Source organism: Salvelinus alpinus, chromosome 16, assembly GCF_045679555.1.
Source record: "Salvelinus alpinus chromosome 16, SLU_Salpinus.1, whole genome shotgun sequence".
NCBI classification, from domain to species: domain Eukaryota; kingdom Metazoa; phylum Chordata; class Actinopteri; order Salmoniformes; family Salmonidae; genus Salvelinus; species Salvelinus alpinus.
Genome location: NC_092101.1, coordinates 45,582,074 through 45,601,506, shown reverse-complemented (window position 1 = coordinate 45,601,506; position 19,433 = coordinate 45,582,074). Strand labels below are relative to the sequence as shown.

Here is a 19,433-nt window from a genome sequence, read left to right as displayed (position 1 = left end):
GAAGTTTACATACACTGCCCACTGCTAAACAGATTAGCTCTAATGAAGTGTCTAATGCCGGGGCCCCCGCCTGACATAATCCTGCCTGGCAGCCCGGCCCCTCGGCTAACAAAAAAATGACCCCCTCCGGCCCTCTGCTCTCCCCCTTCACTCTCCTAACCCTCCCCATTTCTGGCTCACCCCTCGCCTGCCCTCCTCTTCCCTCTCGCCCACCACCCAAGGCGACTCCACGCAGGGAGGTGCCCGTTGTTAATCACGCCGGACAGTGTGCGATCTGACATGCAAATATAGGTCATTGCATATGTAAATGTATGATTAAGGGGCCAGCCTGCCAGAACACATTAATGAGACTGAACTCTCAGCAGGAGGCTGTCACAGCGCTTTACGGCCTCATGCTAACATTTGTCAAGCTACCATGCAGCGAGTGACAGCCTGCCCTCGCTCGGGCCATATAAAATCTATTGTATTTTTTGGCGAATTCCATGTAGTTTTTTTCCCCTCCCAAATTCCGTTGTCTCCGTTTTTTGTTTTTCAGAATTTTCGCTCTCAAAATCAAACTTAATAAAAAAAAAACTGACTAAATTGGAAGTACACAACAATGCTTAAACCACATCAGGTGACTACTTTTGAGGTCTGTGAAAAATCTAAGAAATCAAACATTTGTGGTGTAGATACTCTGGACATAGGCTACAGTTAACAGTTAATTGCGAAGGTTTTTGGAAGCCTTTCCATTTACCAGAAGACGGTTGTCATTAGCATCATCACTAACGGCTATACAAAATGGCAGACTAATGACAGACAGTAGCATTCCCACACCATTGGCTCTTCAGAAAGTTGAAGAAAAATACAAATCACTTATGCATTTAGTTCATGTCTTATCAGAATCTTGGGGAAATTATTTCATTTTCTAATCCTTCACCCAAATCCAGATAGCAGGTGTTCTGAAAGAGCTGCAAAACCTGGACCTGTACAAATCAGCTGGGCTAGACAATCTGGTTTCTCAAATGACTGCCTCGCCTGGTTCACCAACTACTTCTCAGACAGAGTTCAGTGTGTCAAATCGGAGAGCCTGTTGTCCGGACCTCTGGCAGTCTCTATGGGGGCACCACAGGGTTCAATTCTCAGGGCGACTCTTTTCTCTGTTTATATCAACAATGTCGCTCTTGCTGCGGGTGATTCCCTGATCCACCTCTACGCAGACGACACCATTCTGTATACGTCTGGCCCTTCTTTGGACACTGTGTTAACAAACCCCCAAACGAGCTTCAATGCCATACAACACTCCTTCCGTGTCCTACCACTGCTTTTAAACGCTAGTAAAACTAAATGCATGCTTTTCAACCGTTCACTGACCGCACCCACCCGCCCGAATAGCATCTCTACTCTGGATGGTTCTGACTTAGAATATGTGGACAACTACAAATACCTAGGTGTCTGGCTAGACTGTAAACTCTGACTATCCTAAAACTGACTATCCTACCGATCCTCGACTTTGGCGATGTCATTTACAAAATAGCCTCCAATACTCTACTCAGCAAACTGGATGCAGTCTATCACAGTGTCATTAGTCACCACTGCGACCTGTATGTCACCAAAGCCCCATATACCACCCACCACTGCGACCTGTATGCTCTAGTCGGGTGGCCCTCGCTACATATTCGTCGCCAGACCCACTGGCTCCAGGTCATCTATAAGTCTATGCTAGATTAAGCTCCACCTTATCTCAGCTCACTGGTCACGATAACAACACCCACCCGTAGCACGCGCCCCAGCAGGTATATCTCACTGGTCATCCCCAAAGCCAACACCTCCTTTGGCCGCCTTTCCTTCCAGTTCTCTGCTGCCAGTGACTGGAACGAATTGCAAAAATCGCTGAAGCTGGAGACTTATATTTCCCTCACTAACTTTAAACATCAGCTATCTGAGCAGCTCACCGATCGCTGCAGCTGTACGCAGCCCATCTGTAAATAGCCCATCCAATCTACCTACCTCATCCCCATATTGTTTTATTTACTTTTCTGCTGTTTTGCACACCAGTATCTCTACTTGCACATCATCATCTGCTCATCTATCACTCCAGTGTTAATTTGCTAAATTGTAATTACTTCGCTACTATGGCCTATTTATTGCCTTACCTCCTCACGCCATTTGCACACACTGTATATAGACTTACTTTTTTTTCAATTGTGTTATTTGACTGTACGCTTGTTTATCTTCTTATGGCTGCAAGCCCTAAGTCGGGATCAATATGACAACAGCCAGTCCAAGTGCAGGGCGCCAAATTCAAAATATATTTTTTAGAAATATTTAACTTTCACACATTAACAAGTCCAATACAGCAAATGAAAGATAAACATCTTGTGAATCCAGCCAACATGTCCGATTTTTAAAATGTTTTACAGCGAAAACACCACGTATATTTATGTTAGCTCACCACCAAATACAAAAAAGGACAGACATTTTTCACAGCACAGGTAGCATGCACAAAACCAAACTAACTAACCAAGAACCAACCAAACTAACCAAGAAACAACTTCATCAGATGACAGTCTTATAACATGTTATACAATAAATCTATGTTTTGTTCGAAAAATGTGCATATTTGAGGTATAAATCAGTTTTACATTGCAGCTACCATCACAGCTACCGTCAGAAATAGCACCGAAGCAGCCAGAGTAATTACAGACACCAACGTGAAATACCTAAATACTCATCATAAAACATTTCTGAAAAATACATGATGTACAGCAAATGAAAGACAAGCATCTTGTGAATCCAGCCAATATTTCCGATTTCTTAAGTGTTTTACAGCGAAAACACAATATAGCATTATATTAGCTTACCACAATAGCCAGAAACACAAGACATTTACCAGCAGCAAAAGTTAGCGATCGTAACAAACCAGCAAAATATATATAATTTTTGACTAACCTTGATAAGCTTCATCAGATGACAGTCCTATAACATCAGGTTATACATACACTTATGTATTGTTCGAAAATGTGCATATTTAGAGCTGAAATCAGTGGTTATACATTGTGCTAACTTAGCATCTTTTTCCCACAATGTCCGGATATTTTTCTGACACTCACATATTCTGACCAAATAACTATTCATAAACATTACAAAAAAATACATGTTGTATAGGAAATGATAGATACACTAGTTCTTAATGCAATCGCCGTGTTAGAATTCTAAAAATAACTTCATTACGACATGCAGTTTACGTTATGGCGAGAGCGTGCCCAAAATCTGGGCGCAAACTACTAGTTCACATGTTCGACAGATATATGAAATAGCATCATAAAATGGGTCCTACTTTTGATGATCTTCCATCAGAATGTTGTACAAGGGGTCCTTTGTCCAGAACAATCGTTGTTTGGATTTAGAATCTCCTCTTCTCCAGTCAATTAGCACGGAAAGCTAGCAAAGTGGCGCGAAGCTCTCCTTCCTGAACAAACACAGACAAAGCAACACGCCTAACGTCCCGAAAAAATTTCAATAATCGAATAAAACTATATTGAAAAAACATACTTTACGATGATATTGTCACATGTATCAAATAAAATCAAAGCCGGAGATATTAGTCGTCTATAACGACAGCTTTACAGAAGGCAATACCAGGTCACTTCTCGCGTGTTCCAGAAAACAGGAAATTGGGGTCACGTCATGCCAAGAGCTTTTATTCGACCTCAGATCATGTTATACACTCCATTTCTTCTCTCACTGCCTGTTGACATCTAGTGGAAGGCGTAGATGTGGAAGGCGTACCCCTACAACTCATCCAGAACGCCGCAGCCCGTCTGGTGTTCAACCTTCCCAAGTTCTCTCACGTCACCCCGCTCCTCCGCTCTCTCCACTGGCTTCCAGTTGAAGCTCGCATCCGCTACAAGACCATGGTGCTTGCCTACGGAGCTGTGAGGGGAACGGCACCTCAGTACCTCCAGGCTCTGATCAGGCCCTACACCCAAACAAGGGCACTGCGTTCATCCACCTCTGGCCTGCTCGCCTCCCTACCACTGAGGAAGTACAGTTCCCGCTCAGCCCAGTCAAAACTGTTCGCTGCTCTGGCCCCCCAATGGTGGAACAAACTCCCTCACGACGCCAGGACAGCGGAGTCAATCACCACCTTCCGGAGACACCTGAAACCCCACCTCTTTAAGGAATACCTAGGATAGGATAAAGTAATCCTTCTCACCCCCCCCCCCCCCCTTAAAAGATTTAGATGCACTATTGTAAAGTGGCTGTTCCACTGGATGTCATAAGGTGAATGCACCAATTTGTAAGTCGCTCTGGATAAGAGCGTCTGCTAAATGACTTAAATGTAATGTAAATGTAAATGTATGAAGTGCATGTATACTAATAAATATCAAGCACATTTATAGGCAGGCCCTAGAACAGAGCATCGATTTCAGATTTTCCACTTCCTGTCAGGAAGTTTGCTGCAAAATTAGTTCTGTTTTACTCACAGATATAATTAAAACGGTTTTAGAAACTAGAGAGTGTTTTCTATCCAATAGTAATAATAATATGCATATTGTACGAGCAAGAATTGAGTACGAGGCCGTTTGAAATGGGCACCTTTTATCCAGGCTACTCAATACTGCCCCTGCAGCCCAAAGAGGTTATTCCATGGTTAACTCTGATGTTGTTTTTGTCGCACTGCTTTGCTTTATCTTGGCCAGGTCGCAGTTGTAAATGAGAACTTGTTCTCAACTAGCCTACCTGGTTAAATAAAGGTGAAAATAATAATAAGTTGAATACATTTAGGTCAGTGGTTCCCAAACTTGTTATAGTCCTGTACCCCTTCAAACATTCAACCTCCAGCTGTACCCCGTCTAGCACCAGGGTCAGTTCACTCTCAAATGTTGTTTTTTGCCATCATTGTAAGGCTGCCATACACACACTATACGATACATTTATTAAACATAAGAATGAGTATGAGTTTTTGTCACAACCCGGCTCGTGGGAAGTCACAAAGACCTCTTATAGGACCAGGGCACAAATAATAATAACGATCAATGATTTTGCTCTTTATTTAGCCATCTTACATATAAAACCTTATTTGTTCATCAAAAATTGTGATTAACTCAACACAGGTAAATGAGAAGGGTGTGCTTGACAGGATGCACATAACTCTGCAATGTTGGGTTGTATTGGAGAGTCAGTCTTAAATCATTTTCCACACGGTCTGTGTCTGTATTTAGTTTTCATGCTAGTGAGGGCCGAGAATCCACTCTCACATAGGTATGTGGTTGCAAAGGGCATCAGTGTCTTAACAGCGTGATGTGCCAAGGCAAGAAACTCTGAGCATAGACCAATCCAGAAGTCTGGCAGTGACTTCTGATTATATACAATTTTCACAGGACCGCTTGTTGCAATTTCGATGAGGCTCTCTTGTTCAGATATCGATAGGTGGACTGGAGGCAGGGCATGAAAGGGATAACAAATCCAGTTGTTTGTGTCATCCGTTTCGGGAAAGTAACTGCGTAATTTCGCACCCAGCTCACTCAGGTGCTTCACAATATCACATTTGACATTGTCCGTAAGATTGAGTTCATTTGCACACAGAAAATCATACAATGATGGAAAGACCTTTGTGTTGTCCTTAATGCAGACAGAAAAGAGCTCCAACTTCTTAATCATAGCCTCAATTTTGTCCCGCACATTGAATATAGTTGCGGAGAGTCCCTGTAATCCTAGATTCAGATCATTCAGGCGAGAAAAAACATCACCCAGTTGTGTGAGAAACTCGTCATCATGCAAGTGGTCAGACAAGTGAACATTATGGTCAGTTAAGAACTTTAAGCTCGTCTCTCAATTAAAATGAACGTGTCAATACTTTGCCCCTTGATAAGCAGCGCACTTCTATATGTGGTAAAAGCGTTACATGGTCGCTGTCCATATCATTGCGTAGTGCAGAAAATACACGAGAGTTCAGGGGCCTTGCTTTAACAAAGTTAACCATTTTCACTGTAGTGTCAAAAACGTCTTTCAAGCTGTCAGGCATTCCCTTGGCAGTAAGAGCCTCGGTGGATGCTGCAGTGTACCCAAGTGGCGTCGGGAGCAACTGCTTGCACGCGCGTTACCACTCCACTATGTCTCCATGTCATGACTTTTGCGCCATCAGTACAAATACCTACACATTTTGACCACCAAAGTCCATTTGATATCACAAAGCTGTCCAGTACTTTAAAAATATCCTCTCCTGTTATCCTGTTGTCCTGGTTTCCAGAAGAGGATTTCTTCCTTAATTGACTCCTCATAAATGTTATGGACATATACCAGGAGCTGTGCCAGGCCCGCCACTTCTGTTGACTCATCCAGATGTAACGCATAGAATTCACTGGCTTGTATGCGAAGCAGTAATTGTTTCAAAACATCTCCTGCCATGTCACTGATGCGTCGTGAAACAGTGTTGTTTGATGAAGCCATTGTCTGTATAGTTTTTTTGTTGCCTTTTCCCCCAGCACCATCCCAGCCATATCCGCGGCAGCAGGAAGAATTAAATCCTCCACAATAGTATGGGGCTTGCCTGTCCTAGCCACTTGGTAGCTCACCATATAAGATGCTTCTAGCCCCTTCTTATTAATGGTATCTGTTGCTTTTATTCATGTCTTACTACTCGAAAGCCGTCTTTATTCTCGCTCAAAAAACTCCAGTGGCTTATTTTTCATATTGCCATGTTTCGTTTCTAAATGTCTGTGTAAGAGTGAAGGTTTCCCGCGAGAGAGTAACGGTTAATGTGATTGGATGTTCATTATTTGACTAGGCTACCTGTATTTGACATTGTGTTGTTAATTCGCTGAACACTAGATGGTTTACATGTATTGTTGCCAGTGAAACGAGGCTACTCAGGTGAGAGAAAAAACCTCACCCAAACGTATAGCACCGTTGAAAAATATAAATGTACTGTTTGAAAATGTGATGAAAATGACTGTTTGAAAACGAATCACATTTTTATTTGGCGTGCAATTTAGTTTTTTTAGGGTTACGTTACGGGTCTGTGCAGTCATGGCTGCGCCAATCGAATCAATAATTAATTTTGTTCATTAAACAGACAAGACACCTACACAATCAGTCAACACACACGGAGTGTACAAAACATTAAGAACACCTGCTCTTTCCATGACATGACCAGGTGAATCCAGGTGAAAGCTATGATCCCTTATTGATGTCACTTGTTAAATCCACTTCAATCAGTGTAGATGAAGGGGAGGAGACATGTTAAAGAAGGATTTTTAAGACTTGAGACAATTGAGACATGAATTGTATATATGTGCCATTCAGAGGGTGAATGTGCAAGACAAAATATTTAAGTGCCTTTGAACGGAGAACTGCAACGCGGCTGGGTTTTTCACGCTCAACAGTTTCCCGTGTGCATCAAGAATGGTCCACCAGCCAACGGACATCCAGCCAACTTGATACAACTGTGGGAAGCATTGGAGTCAACATGGGCCAGTATCCCTGTGGAACGCTTTCGACACCTTGTAGAGTCCATGACCTGACGAATTGAGGCTGTTCTGAGGGCAAAAGAGAGTGCAACTCAATATTAGGAATGTGTTCTTAATGTTTTGTACACTGTGTATATTTTATAGTAAGAATATTACGGAATTTAACAGAATAAAACACAAATATTTGTCCTACACAACTTTTGTCAAGGGAACGTGTGGGACAGCTGTCATATCAAAAAGTGATATTTTGAAACAGCCCAAGAACCATGATTTGTAGATCCACGTTTCATCTCTTTCCTACCCTCACTCCACTTTGTTAGGGTCTTTAGCATGATACCCATAGAAAACAATAGCAATCCTGTTTTCAGTCTCGTGTTCATATTTCACAAACTCTGCATGTTTTTGGATTTGCTTGTATGCGATCAAGCAAAAATAATCAAAATAGATTTTATGCTACATTATAGCATGCTAAATGTTTCTAATCAGTGATAGATGAGTTATACCACCTCCACTGATTTGCCCAGCCAGAGAATTAACCAAATATACAGCTGGAGATTCACTTAAACAAAGTCACATTGATTGATTGTTACAGGGTTTCCCAAACTTGTCATTCAGTGATAATTATTCCCACTGTAGTTATTTATGTATCCAGCTGTGGCTAAGGAAACAGTGCATGCTTAGTGGGGGACTATGTGTGAAGAGATGGGTCGAAGTGACATGCCTTGCAAGGTTTAGAACTGCCAGGGGAATGGTAACCGGGCGTTGCCTAGCAACCACCTAGAGTACAGTGTAGTGTGTGCCCCAACGTTACCGTTACATTTCATACTAAGCCATAGGCAGAACTTTACCGAAGTGATTAGTGGGTCATTAGGCTGAAATAATAGTTTGAGGTTTGATACCGGCAATACCTTTTCAGATATAAAGAAAAGTTGGTACCGTGGTAATATCATGGTACCAAAACGTCATGATACCAACGTTTTAGAATACCGTAGTACCGTTTCATATCATACTACCACATTTTCCGGCCCTACCCATCTAAATAACCTGCTGGCGCCTGTTATAAAATGTTTAGAAATTCTGTTTTGTTTATAAATTCAGCAGAATTGAAGCAACAGCCACTAACTAGTCTCTTGTATGTGCAGGTCCAATAAACCACTTCACTTTCATCTCACGTTTGGCAGCTGTAATCAACCAGCAGTATCCCCTACCAGCCCTCACCTGGTTCTCTCCGTCTGCTCTTCATACGCCTCTATTACGCCGGTAGTTTAAAATGGCATTTAGCTGTGATGGCGAGCAGATGCTGGATTGGTGACTGGCTTGGTGGCTGGCCTGGCGGCTGGAGCTGGCTTAGCGCCAGCCGCTGGCTTTGTGACTGACGCTGGCTTAGCGCCAGCTGCTGACTTGGTGGGTGGCTCTGTCTTGGTGGCTGGCGCAGGCCTTGGCGCTGGCTTGGTGACTGTTGCTGGCTTGGTGGGTGGCTCTGGCTTGGTGACTGTTGCTGGCTTGGTGCCTGGCGCTGGCTTGGTGACTGGCGCTGGCTTGGTGCCTGGCGCTGGCCTTGGCGCTGGCTTGGTGCCTGGCGCTGGCTTGGTGACTGTTGCTGGCTTGGTGCCTGGCGCTGGCTTGGTGCCTGGAAATGCCCACCTCCCAATGTCTTGGTAACTTCTTACGGCTGAGATCCCGTTAACGGGATCGACTTGACAACAGCCAGTGAAAGTGCAGGGCCCCAAATTCAAACAACAGAAATCTCATAATTAGAATTCCTCAAACATACAAGTATTTTGCACCATTTTAAAGATAAACTTGTTAATCCCACCACAGTGTCCGATTTCAAAAAGGCTTTACGACGAAAGCACACCATCTGATTATGTTAGGTCAGTACCTAGTCACAGAAAAACACAGCCATTTTTCCAGCCAAAGAGAGGAGTCACAAAAAGCAGAAATAGAGAAAAGGTATCACTAACCTTTGATGATCTTCATCAGATGACACTCATAGGACTTCATGTTACACAATACATGTATGTTTTGTTCGATAAAGTTCATATTTATATCCAAAATCTTAGATTACATTGGCGCGTTATGTTCAGTAATGTTTTGCCTCCAAAACATCTGGTGATTTTGCAGAGAGCCACATCAATTTACAGAAATACTCATAATAAACATTGATAAAAGATACAAGTGTTTTACATTAAATTTTAGATCCCCTTCTCCTTAATGCAACCGCTGTGTCAGATTTCAAAAAAACTTTACGGAAGAAGCACACCATGCAATAATCTGAGTACGGCGCTCAAACACAAAACCAAGCCATACAGATATCCACCATGTTGTGTAGTCAACAGAAGTCAGAAATAACATTATAAATATCCACTTACCTTTGATGATCTTCATCAGACTGCACTCCCAGGAATCCCAGTTCCACAATAAATGTTTGTTTTGTTCGATAAAGTCCATAATTTATGTCCAAATACCTCCTTTTTGTTTGCGCGTTTAGTTCAAAAATCCAAATTCATGCAGGCCAGACTAAAAGTCAAAAAATTCCATTACAGTTCGTAGAAACATGTCAAACGATGTATAGAATCAATCTTTAGGATGTTTTTAACATAAATCTTCAATAATGTTTTTCTCCCGGAGAGTTACTTTGTCTTTAGAAACGAAAAGGAACGCAGCTACCTCTCACGGGGACGCGCCTGAGTGAGCTCATGGCACTCTGCCAGACACCTGGTTGAAACAGCTCTCATTCCCTCATCCTTGACAGTAGAAGCCTGAAACAAGGTTCTAAAGACTGTTGACATCTAGTGGAAGCCTTAGGAAGTGCAATATGACCCCATATTGGATAGGAAATCCTACAAACCTCAAATTTCCCACTTCCTGGTTGAATTTTTTCTCAGGTTTTTGCCTGCCATATGAGTTCTGTTATATTCACAGACATCATTCAAACAGTTTTAGAAACTTCAGTGTTTTCTATCCAAATGCATATTATTAGTATATATCTTAGCTTCTGGGCCTGAGTAGCAGGCAGTTTACTCTGGGCACCTTATTCATCCAAGCTACTCAATACTGCCCCCAGCCATAAGAAGTTAATTGGAAGGGGCATCTTGTTTTCTCAAGCCTCTTCTCCAGGCTGTCAACTTTAAAAACCAATGAAACGCTTAAATTGGCTGCCCCTTGATCTGCATTCCCATCCTCCCCCTCACCTCAGTCCTGCTGCCTAAATAGAAGATGACTGTTATTGTAGATAGATGGATAAAGTTCTCCAGAAATAGTAACACTGGGCTCCGTGTGTGTGTGTCTCTGTATATGTTTGTGTGTGTGGTGTCGTAGGAACCTCTCCTGTCATTGCCCCAGGTCTGTGTTCTGTTCATGCTGACTTTGTTTAACGGTGAAACGGATCCGAAGTGAACACATCTAATGCTGCCCCTCCCCTCCGTCTTGATGAGTCCGTGCTCTCACCCTCCTCTTTCCCAGAGTCCTCTCTGCTTGCCTGCAAGGGCATCCCCTGGCCGTGGTCGGGGCCAGGCACTGGTGACATGTGGCAATGTGATATCTGTCGCCTCCTCTCTCCTTCCACCACACCAACAGACACGCTTATAAAATGGCTGCAAAGGTCACACTGTTCTCTGTGTGTTTTCACTCATCACAGCCCCAAGGCTCATTCCAGCCTGTTTTCTCATTCCAGCCTGTTTTAATTTAGATGCTCGCTAGCGAGCCGAGTGTCAGGGCGCAACATACATCCCGTGGAAGAGGAGAGGGGAGCGTCCCGTGGAAGAGGAGAGGGGAGCGTCCCGTGGAAGAGGAGAGGGGAGCGTCCCGTGGAAGAGGAGAGGGGAGCGTCCCGTGGAAGAGGAGAGGGGAGCGTCCCGTGGAAGAGGAGAGGGGAGCGTCCCGTGGAAGAGGAGAGGGGAGCGCTGTTGGAGTTTTGTCGCTAGCTGACTGGTCCAACATATGTCACTTCAGCTGCAGCAGCGTCAGGCTAACCCTGATGTGCCTTGGCAGACTACAGGTAACCCTGATGTGCCTTGGCAGACTACAGCTAACCCTGATGTGCCATGGCAGACTACAGCTAACCGTGATGTGCCTTGGCAGACTACAGCTAACCGTGATGTGCCTTGGCAGACTACAGCTAACCTTGATGTGCCTTGGCAGACTACAGCTAACCCTGATGTGCCTTGGCAGACTACAGCTAACCCTGATGTGCCTTGGCAGACTACAGCTAACCGTGATGTGCCATGGCAGACTACAGCTAACCGTGATGTGCCTTGGCAGACTACAGCTAACCGTGATGTGCCTTGGCAGACTACAGCTAACCGTGATGTGCCTTGGCAGACTACAGCTAACCGTGATGTGCCTTGGCAGACTACAGCTAACCGTGATGTGCCTTGGCAGACTACAGCTAACCGTGATGTGCCTTGGCAGACTACAGCTAACCCTGATGTGCCTTGGCAGACTACAGCCAACCCTGATGTGCCTTGACAAGCTAGTGGGGCACAGACACACTGTAATTAATGTATGGGCCTTGTTGGACTTAATAATGACCTAATAATAACATGTAGAGGAGGGATGAACCATCCAAGAAAAGTCTAATTTAATACCTGCTTTAGTGCAAGGCTTTCCCCTCTGTAAATCTGCATAAATAATGACTAAGTTCAATGCTGTTTTTGTGGACAGAAAATGTTCATGAGATGGATGCTGCTTCATCACACAAACGAGTGTAACCCTCTACCTGTTCCACATGCTGTCTACTGTCTACTGTCTACTGTCTGCTGTCTACTGTCTGCTGTCTACTGTCTACTGTCTACTGTCTACTGCTGCGTTAAAAACTCAATCATTACTGAAAGGGTCATTCATCACACGAGTGTAACCCTCTACCTGTTCCACATGCTGTCTACTGTCTACTGTCTACTGTCTGCTGTCTACTGTCTGCTGTCTACTGTCTACTGTCTACTGTCTACTGTCTGCTGTCTGCTGTCTGCTGTCTACTGTCTACTGCTGTAGTTACACAAACGAGTGTAACCCTCTACCTGTTCCACATGCTGTCTACTGTCTACTGTCTACTGCTGCGTTAACTCAATCATTACTGAAAGGGTAATCTGTCATGGACAGACACACGTAACATAGGATGGTACCCCTCAGAGCCTGGTTCCTCTCTAGGTTTCTTCCTAGGTTCTGGCTTTTCTAGGGAGTTTTTCCTAGCCACCGTGCTTCTACACCTGCATTGCTTGCCGTTTGGGGTTTTAGGCTGGGTTTCTGTACAGCACTTTGAGATATCAGCTGATGTAAGAAGGGCTTTATAAATACATTTGATTTTTTTATTTTTTATTTTTTATTTTTTTTAAAATAAATGTTATCCCATTTTCTCCCCAATTTTCGTGGTATCCAATCGCTAGTAATTACTATCTTGTCTCATCGCTACAACTCCCGTACGGGCTCGGGAGAGACGAAGGTCGAAAGCCATGCGTCCTCCGAAGCACAACCCAACCAAGCCGCACTGCTTCTTAACACAGCGCGCCTCCAACTCGGAAGCCAGGTGTATATATACTGAGATCATGTGACAGATCATGTGACACTTAGATTGCACACAGGTGGACTTTATTTAACTAATTATGTGACTTCTGAAGGTAATTGGTTGCACCAGATCTTATTTAGGGCTGCATAGGGCTGCATAGGGCTGCATAGCAAAGGGGGAGAATACATATGCACACACCACTTTTCCGTTTTTATGAAACAAGTAATTTTTTTCATTTCACTTCACCAATTTGGACTATTTTGTGTATGTCCATTACATGTAATCCAAATAAAAATATATTTCAATTACAGGTGGTAATGCAACAAAATAGTAAAAACGCCAAGGGGGATGAATGCTTTTGCAAGGCACTCTACACCCGAGCATTTTATAAAGAATTTAGCTAGTCGTTCTTTCATCTAACAGTATTATGTCTTAAAATCGTAGTTCTTCGAGTTTCCCTGCCGTAGCCCATCTAGGCTATATTCCTGTGATCTAAATCAACAGTAGACATAAAGTTATTGTTCTCAAGTATGTATTATTGGCACTGGCAGATAAACTAAACAAACACTAAATAGACACTTTTTATCTATACATGTCACTATTTCAGACGTAACAATGCACAAAGTCTATTTCAGACGTAACAATGCACAAACAGTCTATTTTCTGGCAATGTATCCGCTCACTTTACCAGCATTGCTTCGCGTAGACCCAAGGAAAAATTGACTTTTAATTTTAACCATTATTTAGCTAGGCAAGTTAGTTCAGAACAAATTCTTATTTACAATGACGGCCTAGGAACAGTGGGTCAACTGCCTTGTTCAGGGACGACAGATTTTTACCTTGTCAGCTCGGGGATTTGATCTAGCAACTTTTCGGTTACTGGCCCAACGTTCTAACCACTAGGCCACCTGCCGCCCCTTAATGCACTATAACGCCGTTGTACGCTTGCTGCCCGTCTGTTTTGTCTCATTCACTACCGTGCATTCTAATTCCAGTGTGTACACGCTCATTCACTACCGTGCATTCTAATTCCAGTGTGTACACGCTCATTCACTACCGTGCATTCTAATTCCAGGGTGTACACGCTCATTCACTACCGTGCATTCTAATTCCAGTGTGTACACGCTCATTCACTACCGTGCATTCTAATTCCAGGGTGTACACGCTCATTCACTACCGTGCATTCTAATTCCAGTGTGTACACGCTCATTCACTACCGTGCATTCTAATTCCAGGGTGTACACGCTCATTCACTACCGTGCATTCTAATTCCAGTGTGTACACGCTCATTCACTACCGTGCATTCTAATTCCAGGGTGTACACGCTCATTCACTACCGTGCATTCTAATTCCAGGGTGTACACGCTCATTCACTACCGTGCATTCTAATTCCAGGGTGTACACGCTCATTCACTACCGTGCATTCTAATTCCAGTGTGTACACGCTCATTCACTACCGTGCATTCTAATTCCAGGGTGTACACGCTCATTCACGCGTGTTAAAAAAAAGAAGAAGATATATATATACTTTGATTTGGTCTTAACTAGAGGTCGACCGATTAATCGACATAGCCGATTAATTAGGGCTGATTTCAAGTTTTCAGAGCAATTGGTAATCTGCATTTTTGGATGCCGATTATGACCGATTACATTGCATTCCACGAGGAAGCTGCGTGGCAGGCTGACCAACTTATAAAAAACAATCAATCTTCACATAATCACTAGTTAACTACACATGGTAGTTATATATATTACTAGGTTAACTAGCTTGTCCTGTGTTGCATATAATCAATGCGGTGCCTGTTAATTTATCATCGAATCACAGCCTACTTCGCCAAACGGGGGATGATTTAACAAAAGCGCATTTGCGAAAAAAGCACAATCGTTGCATGAAAGTACCTAAACATCAATGCCTTTCTTAAAATCAATACACAGAAGTATATATTTTTTAAACCTGCATATTTAGTTAAAAGAAATTCATGTTAGCAGGCAATATTAACTAGGGAAATTGTGTCACTTCTCTTGCGTTCATTGCATGCAGAGTCAGGGTATATGCAACAGTTTGGGCCGCCTGGCTCGTTGCGAACTAATTTGCCAGAATTTTACATAATTATGACAAAACATTGAAGGTTGTGCAATGTAACAGTAGTATTTAGACTTAGGGATGCCGCCCGTTCGATAAAATACGGAACGGTTCTGTATTTCACTAAAAGAATAAACGTTTTGTTTTCGAAATGATAGTTTCTGGATTTGACAATATTAATGACCAACAGCTCGTATTTCTGTGTTTATTATATTATAATTAAGTGTATGATTTGATAGAGCAGTGTGACTGAGCGGTGGTAGGCGGCAGCAAGCTCGTAAGCACTCATTAAAAATGTAGTGCGTTTGCCAGCAGCTCTTAGCAATGCTTGCCTCACAGCGCTGTTTATGACTTCAAAGCTATCAACTCCCGAGATTAGGCTGGCAATACTAAAGTTTCTATAAGAACATCCAATAGTCAAAGGTATAGAGAGAAATAGTCGACACGTCATAATTCCTATAATAACTACAACCTAAAATTTCTTAACTGGGAATATTGAAGAACTGGGAATATTGAACTAGCAGCTTTCAGCTGTTCTCATGTTCTGAGCAAGGAACTTAAACGTTAGCTTTTTTACATGGCACATATTGCACTTTTACTTTCTTCTCCAACACTGCGTTTTTGCATTATTTAAACCAAATTGAGCATGTTTCATTATTTATTTGAGACTAAATAAATAGATTATATTAAGTTAAAATGTCATTGTTCATTCAGTATTGTTGTAATTTTCATTATTACAAATAGATATATCTATCTATCTATCTATCTATATATACACACATATTATACATTTTTAAAAATCGGCCGATTAATCGGTATCGGCTTTTTTTGGTCCTCCAATAATCGGTAGCGGCTTTTTTTTGGTCCTCCAATAATCGGTATCAGTATCGGCGTTGAAAAATCCTAATTGGTCGACCTCTAGTCTTAACGAGGATCTTTGATCCCATATGCAGATTTTTTCGTCACTGATCATGTGGATAAATCATGGGTTTGCAGGTGTTTTGCATCGTTGAATTTTGGAAGGGGAAGGGACAATTAGCCCATGCTTTGGCTACCAGTTTCCGTTTAGGGGGGTGGAGACTTCACTAGTCTGGTTAGTATCTTGTCTCATACATCTCTCCCCAGAAACTAATCCAGTGTTTGACGCAATTGTACACGATGTTTGTTCTGGGTTTCTGAGATTACTGCAAGGGAAAACATAATTGTGGCGCTTGTGACTGTGTTCTCTGTGTTGGCTTTCAGAAGCCGCTCCAGCCGGACATGGGCCACAGCTCTCTGGCTAACTTCCTGATTGAGAAGAAGATTGGGCGGGGCCAGTTCAGTGAGGTGTACCGGGCCAGGTACCTGATGGACAACACCTCCATGGCCCTTAAGAAGGTTCAGGTGAGATATATGCGCGTGCATACACACACACACACACACACACACACACACACACACACACACACACACACACACACACACACACACACACACACACACACACACACACACACACACACACACACACACACACACACACACACACACACACACACACACACACACACACACACACACACACACACACACCAAATAGTGCTGATTAACTACCATTAAACAACTAATTGACTAACCTCGGTTCAATTACTTGAATTCCCTTTAGTTCGTTTTTTTTTTCTCTAGAGAGAAATCTAAACATTCACGAGCGAAATCAACTCTAAAACTGTGGGACGCTGGACTGAAGGGAGTTGTTCAGTGCGGAAATGTGGTAATTAACTAAAATGGCCATAATCCATTGCGCCAGTTTTTTTCAGCTCAGGCAGAGATAGATCAACTTTTACTCCTGTTAGGTTAGATACACACATACCACACAGACCACATGAGAGAGGAATGTACACAACACAACGGCGAGAGATACAATATGCCTTATCTTCTTTGACGAACTAGTAAAAGGATTTTGTCTGACAGCTCCTAGTGGTTAGAGCGTTGGGCCAGTAACCGAAAGGTTGCTGGATCGAATCTCCGAGCTGCCCCCGAGCAAGGCAGTTAACCCGCCGAAGACATGTATGTTGATTATGGCAGCCCCCCCCACCCCCCCGCACCTCTCTGACTCAGAGGGGTTAAATGTGGAAGATACATTTCAGTTGAATGCATTCAGTTGTACAACTGACTAGGTATCCCCCTTCCCCTACGTAGGCAGCCTAGCTAAATGGGAGAACTCAACACAGTACGGTGGGGAGGACAGGGAGAGCGTTGTCTGGCTGCTAGTGCCTGAGCACAAATGTGATGAGGACTTAAAAGTCATCAAATCAAAAGTAATATAAACAACTAAAGTATGATATTATTTCAGAGTCATTTCTACCCAGTGTGGTCCTGACAGAGGCAACAGAATATTTTCGATGTTTTGGCAAATTAATGTTCACTATTTTTGGCTTTTGGAATTTCCATTCAAAAGCTCAAATTATTTTAATGTCGTTATTTCATCATACATTTAATGTATATTATTTTTTTATTATCAAAAACCGTGATCATTTTTTATATAATCAAACCGAAACCGAACCAATCTAGAAAAGCACTAGTCGCTCAGCACTACCAAACGCAAAACAAACCCACACCAAACGTACATGTATTTGGGTTCTGGAGGTGACTGTCTGTGTTGTGTTACAGTCTTCCTTACTGATACCCTCTCTCTCTGTAGACTGCAGAATGTTGTCTCAGAAACTAACATGGTGGTGCCTGCAACACTCGTCATTTCCACCGTCATGGCAACTGTTCAACACACGGTTCTATGTTAATTCCACCATATGCTGATTCATATGTTGATTCACGCCGTGTTGATAAGTGTTCTCTGGCAGACAGACAGACAGACAGACAGACAGACACAGACAGACACAGACAGACAGACAGACACAGACAGACAGACAGACACAGACAGACAGACAGACACAGACAGACACAGACAGACACAGACAGACACAGACAGACACAGACAGACAGACAGACAGACAGAGCGAGAGAGCGAGAGAGCGAGAGAGCGAGCTCTTTCTTTAGCCAGTGAGTCAAGCCACCACACTTTGCTGCCCCGTTTCGGGAACACCACAAGATCGGAGGGTCATTGAGTTCAGTCTACTGACAACCAGTGGTGGAAAAAGTACCCAGTGGTCATACTTGAGTACAAGTAAAGATACCTTCATATAAAAGTGAAAGTCACCCAGTAAAATACTACTTGAGTAAAAGTCTAAAGGTTTTTGGTTTTAAATAAACTTAAATATCGAAAGTACCAGTATAAATCATTTCTAATTCCTTATTTTTAAGCAAAGCAGACCACATTTTTCTAGTTTTTATTTATTTACCGATAGCCAGGGGCATGCTCCAACTCTGAGACATAATTAAAAAACGAAGCATGTGTTTAGTGAGATCAGAGGCAGTAGGGATGACCAGGGATGTTCTCTGTTTAGTGAATCCACCAGATCAGAGACAGTAGGGATGACCAGGGATGTTCTCTGTTTAGTGAATCCTCCAGATCAGATGCAGTAGGGATAACCAGGGATGTTCTCTGTTTAGTGAATCCACCAGATCAGAGACAGTAGGGATGACCAGGGATGTTCTCTGTTTAGTGAATCCTCCAGATCAGAGACAGTAGGGATGACCAGGGATGTTCTCTGTTTAGTGAATCCTCCAGATCAGAGACAGTAGGGATGACCAGGGATGTTCTCTGTTTAGTGAATCCTCCAGATCAGAGACAGTAGGTATGACCAGGGATGTTCACTGTTTAGTGAATCCTCCAGATCAGAGACAGTAGGGATGACCAGGGATGTTCACTGTTTAGTGAATCCTCCAGATCAGAGACAGTAGGTATGACCAGGGACGTTCTCTTGATAAGTGTGTGAATTACACAATTTTCCTGTCCTGCTAAGCATTCAAAATGTAACGAGTACTTTTGGGTGTCAGGGAAAAAGTAAAAAGTACATTATTTTCTTTAGGAATGTAGTGAAGTAAAAGTAGTCAAAAATATTAATAGTAAAGTACAGATACCCCAAAAAACTACTTAAGTAGTACTTTAAAGTATTTTTACTTAAGTACTTTACACCACTGTTGACAACCAGGTTTGTGATTCTCCAGATCGGAGGGTCATTGAGTTCAGTCTACTGACAACCTGGTTTGTGATTCTCCAGATCGGAGGGTCATTGAGTTCAGTCTACTGACAACCTGGTTTGTGATTCTCCCTACATCTAGCCTTCCCATTCCACACTATCACATGTCGCTGTCTCACCAACCACTGATGAAGTCACACGTTGTTATATTTGAAGGACATTTGAGGATATTATGTCTTGTAGACTTTAAAATGATGCTGTCAACACCAGACACAGAGAGGGAGAATGATTTATTATTATCCAAGGATTATTTTCTT

At 42.8% G+C, this 19,433-nt stretch overlaps 1 protein-coding gene across 5 annotated transcripts in view; it reads left to right on the top strand.

The window, feature by feature from the left end:
• nek7 (NIMA-related kinase 7) overlaps nt 1-19,433 on the top strand; it is a 150,761-nt gene that overhangs the window by 51,383 nt on the left and 79,945 nt on the right. For 3 of the 5 annotated variants that reach the window (XR_011668367.1, XR_011668366.1, XM_071346382.1), the window contains 2 exons: nt 11,131-11,454; nt 16,283-16,423. Coding sequence is in view for 3 of the 5 variants with exons in the window: in XM_071346382.1 (XP_071202483.1) it covers nt 11,146-11,454; nt 16,283-16,423 (450 nt within the window). In the remaining 2 variants the exon portion in view is untranslated. The remainder of the gene's footprint in view (nt 1-11,130; nt 11,455-16,282; nt 16,424-19,433) is intronic. The other 2 variants (XM_071346384.1, XM_071346383.1) reach the window with 2 other exon arrangements.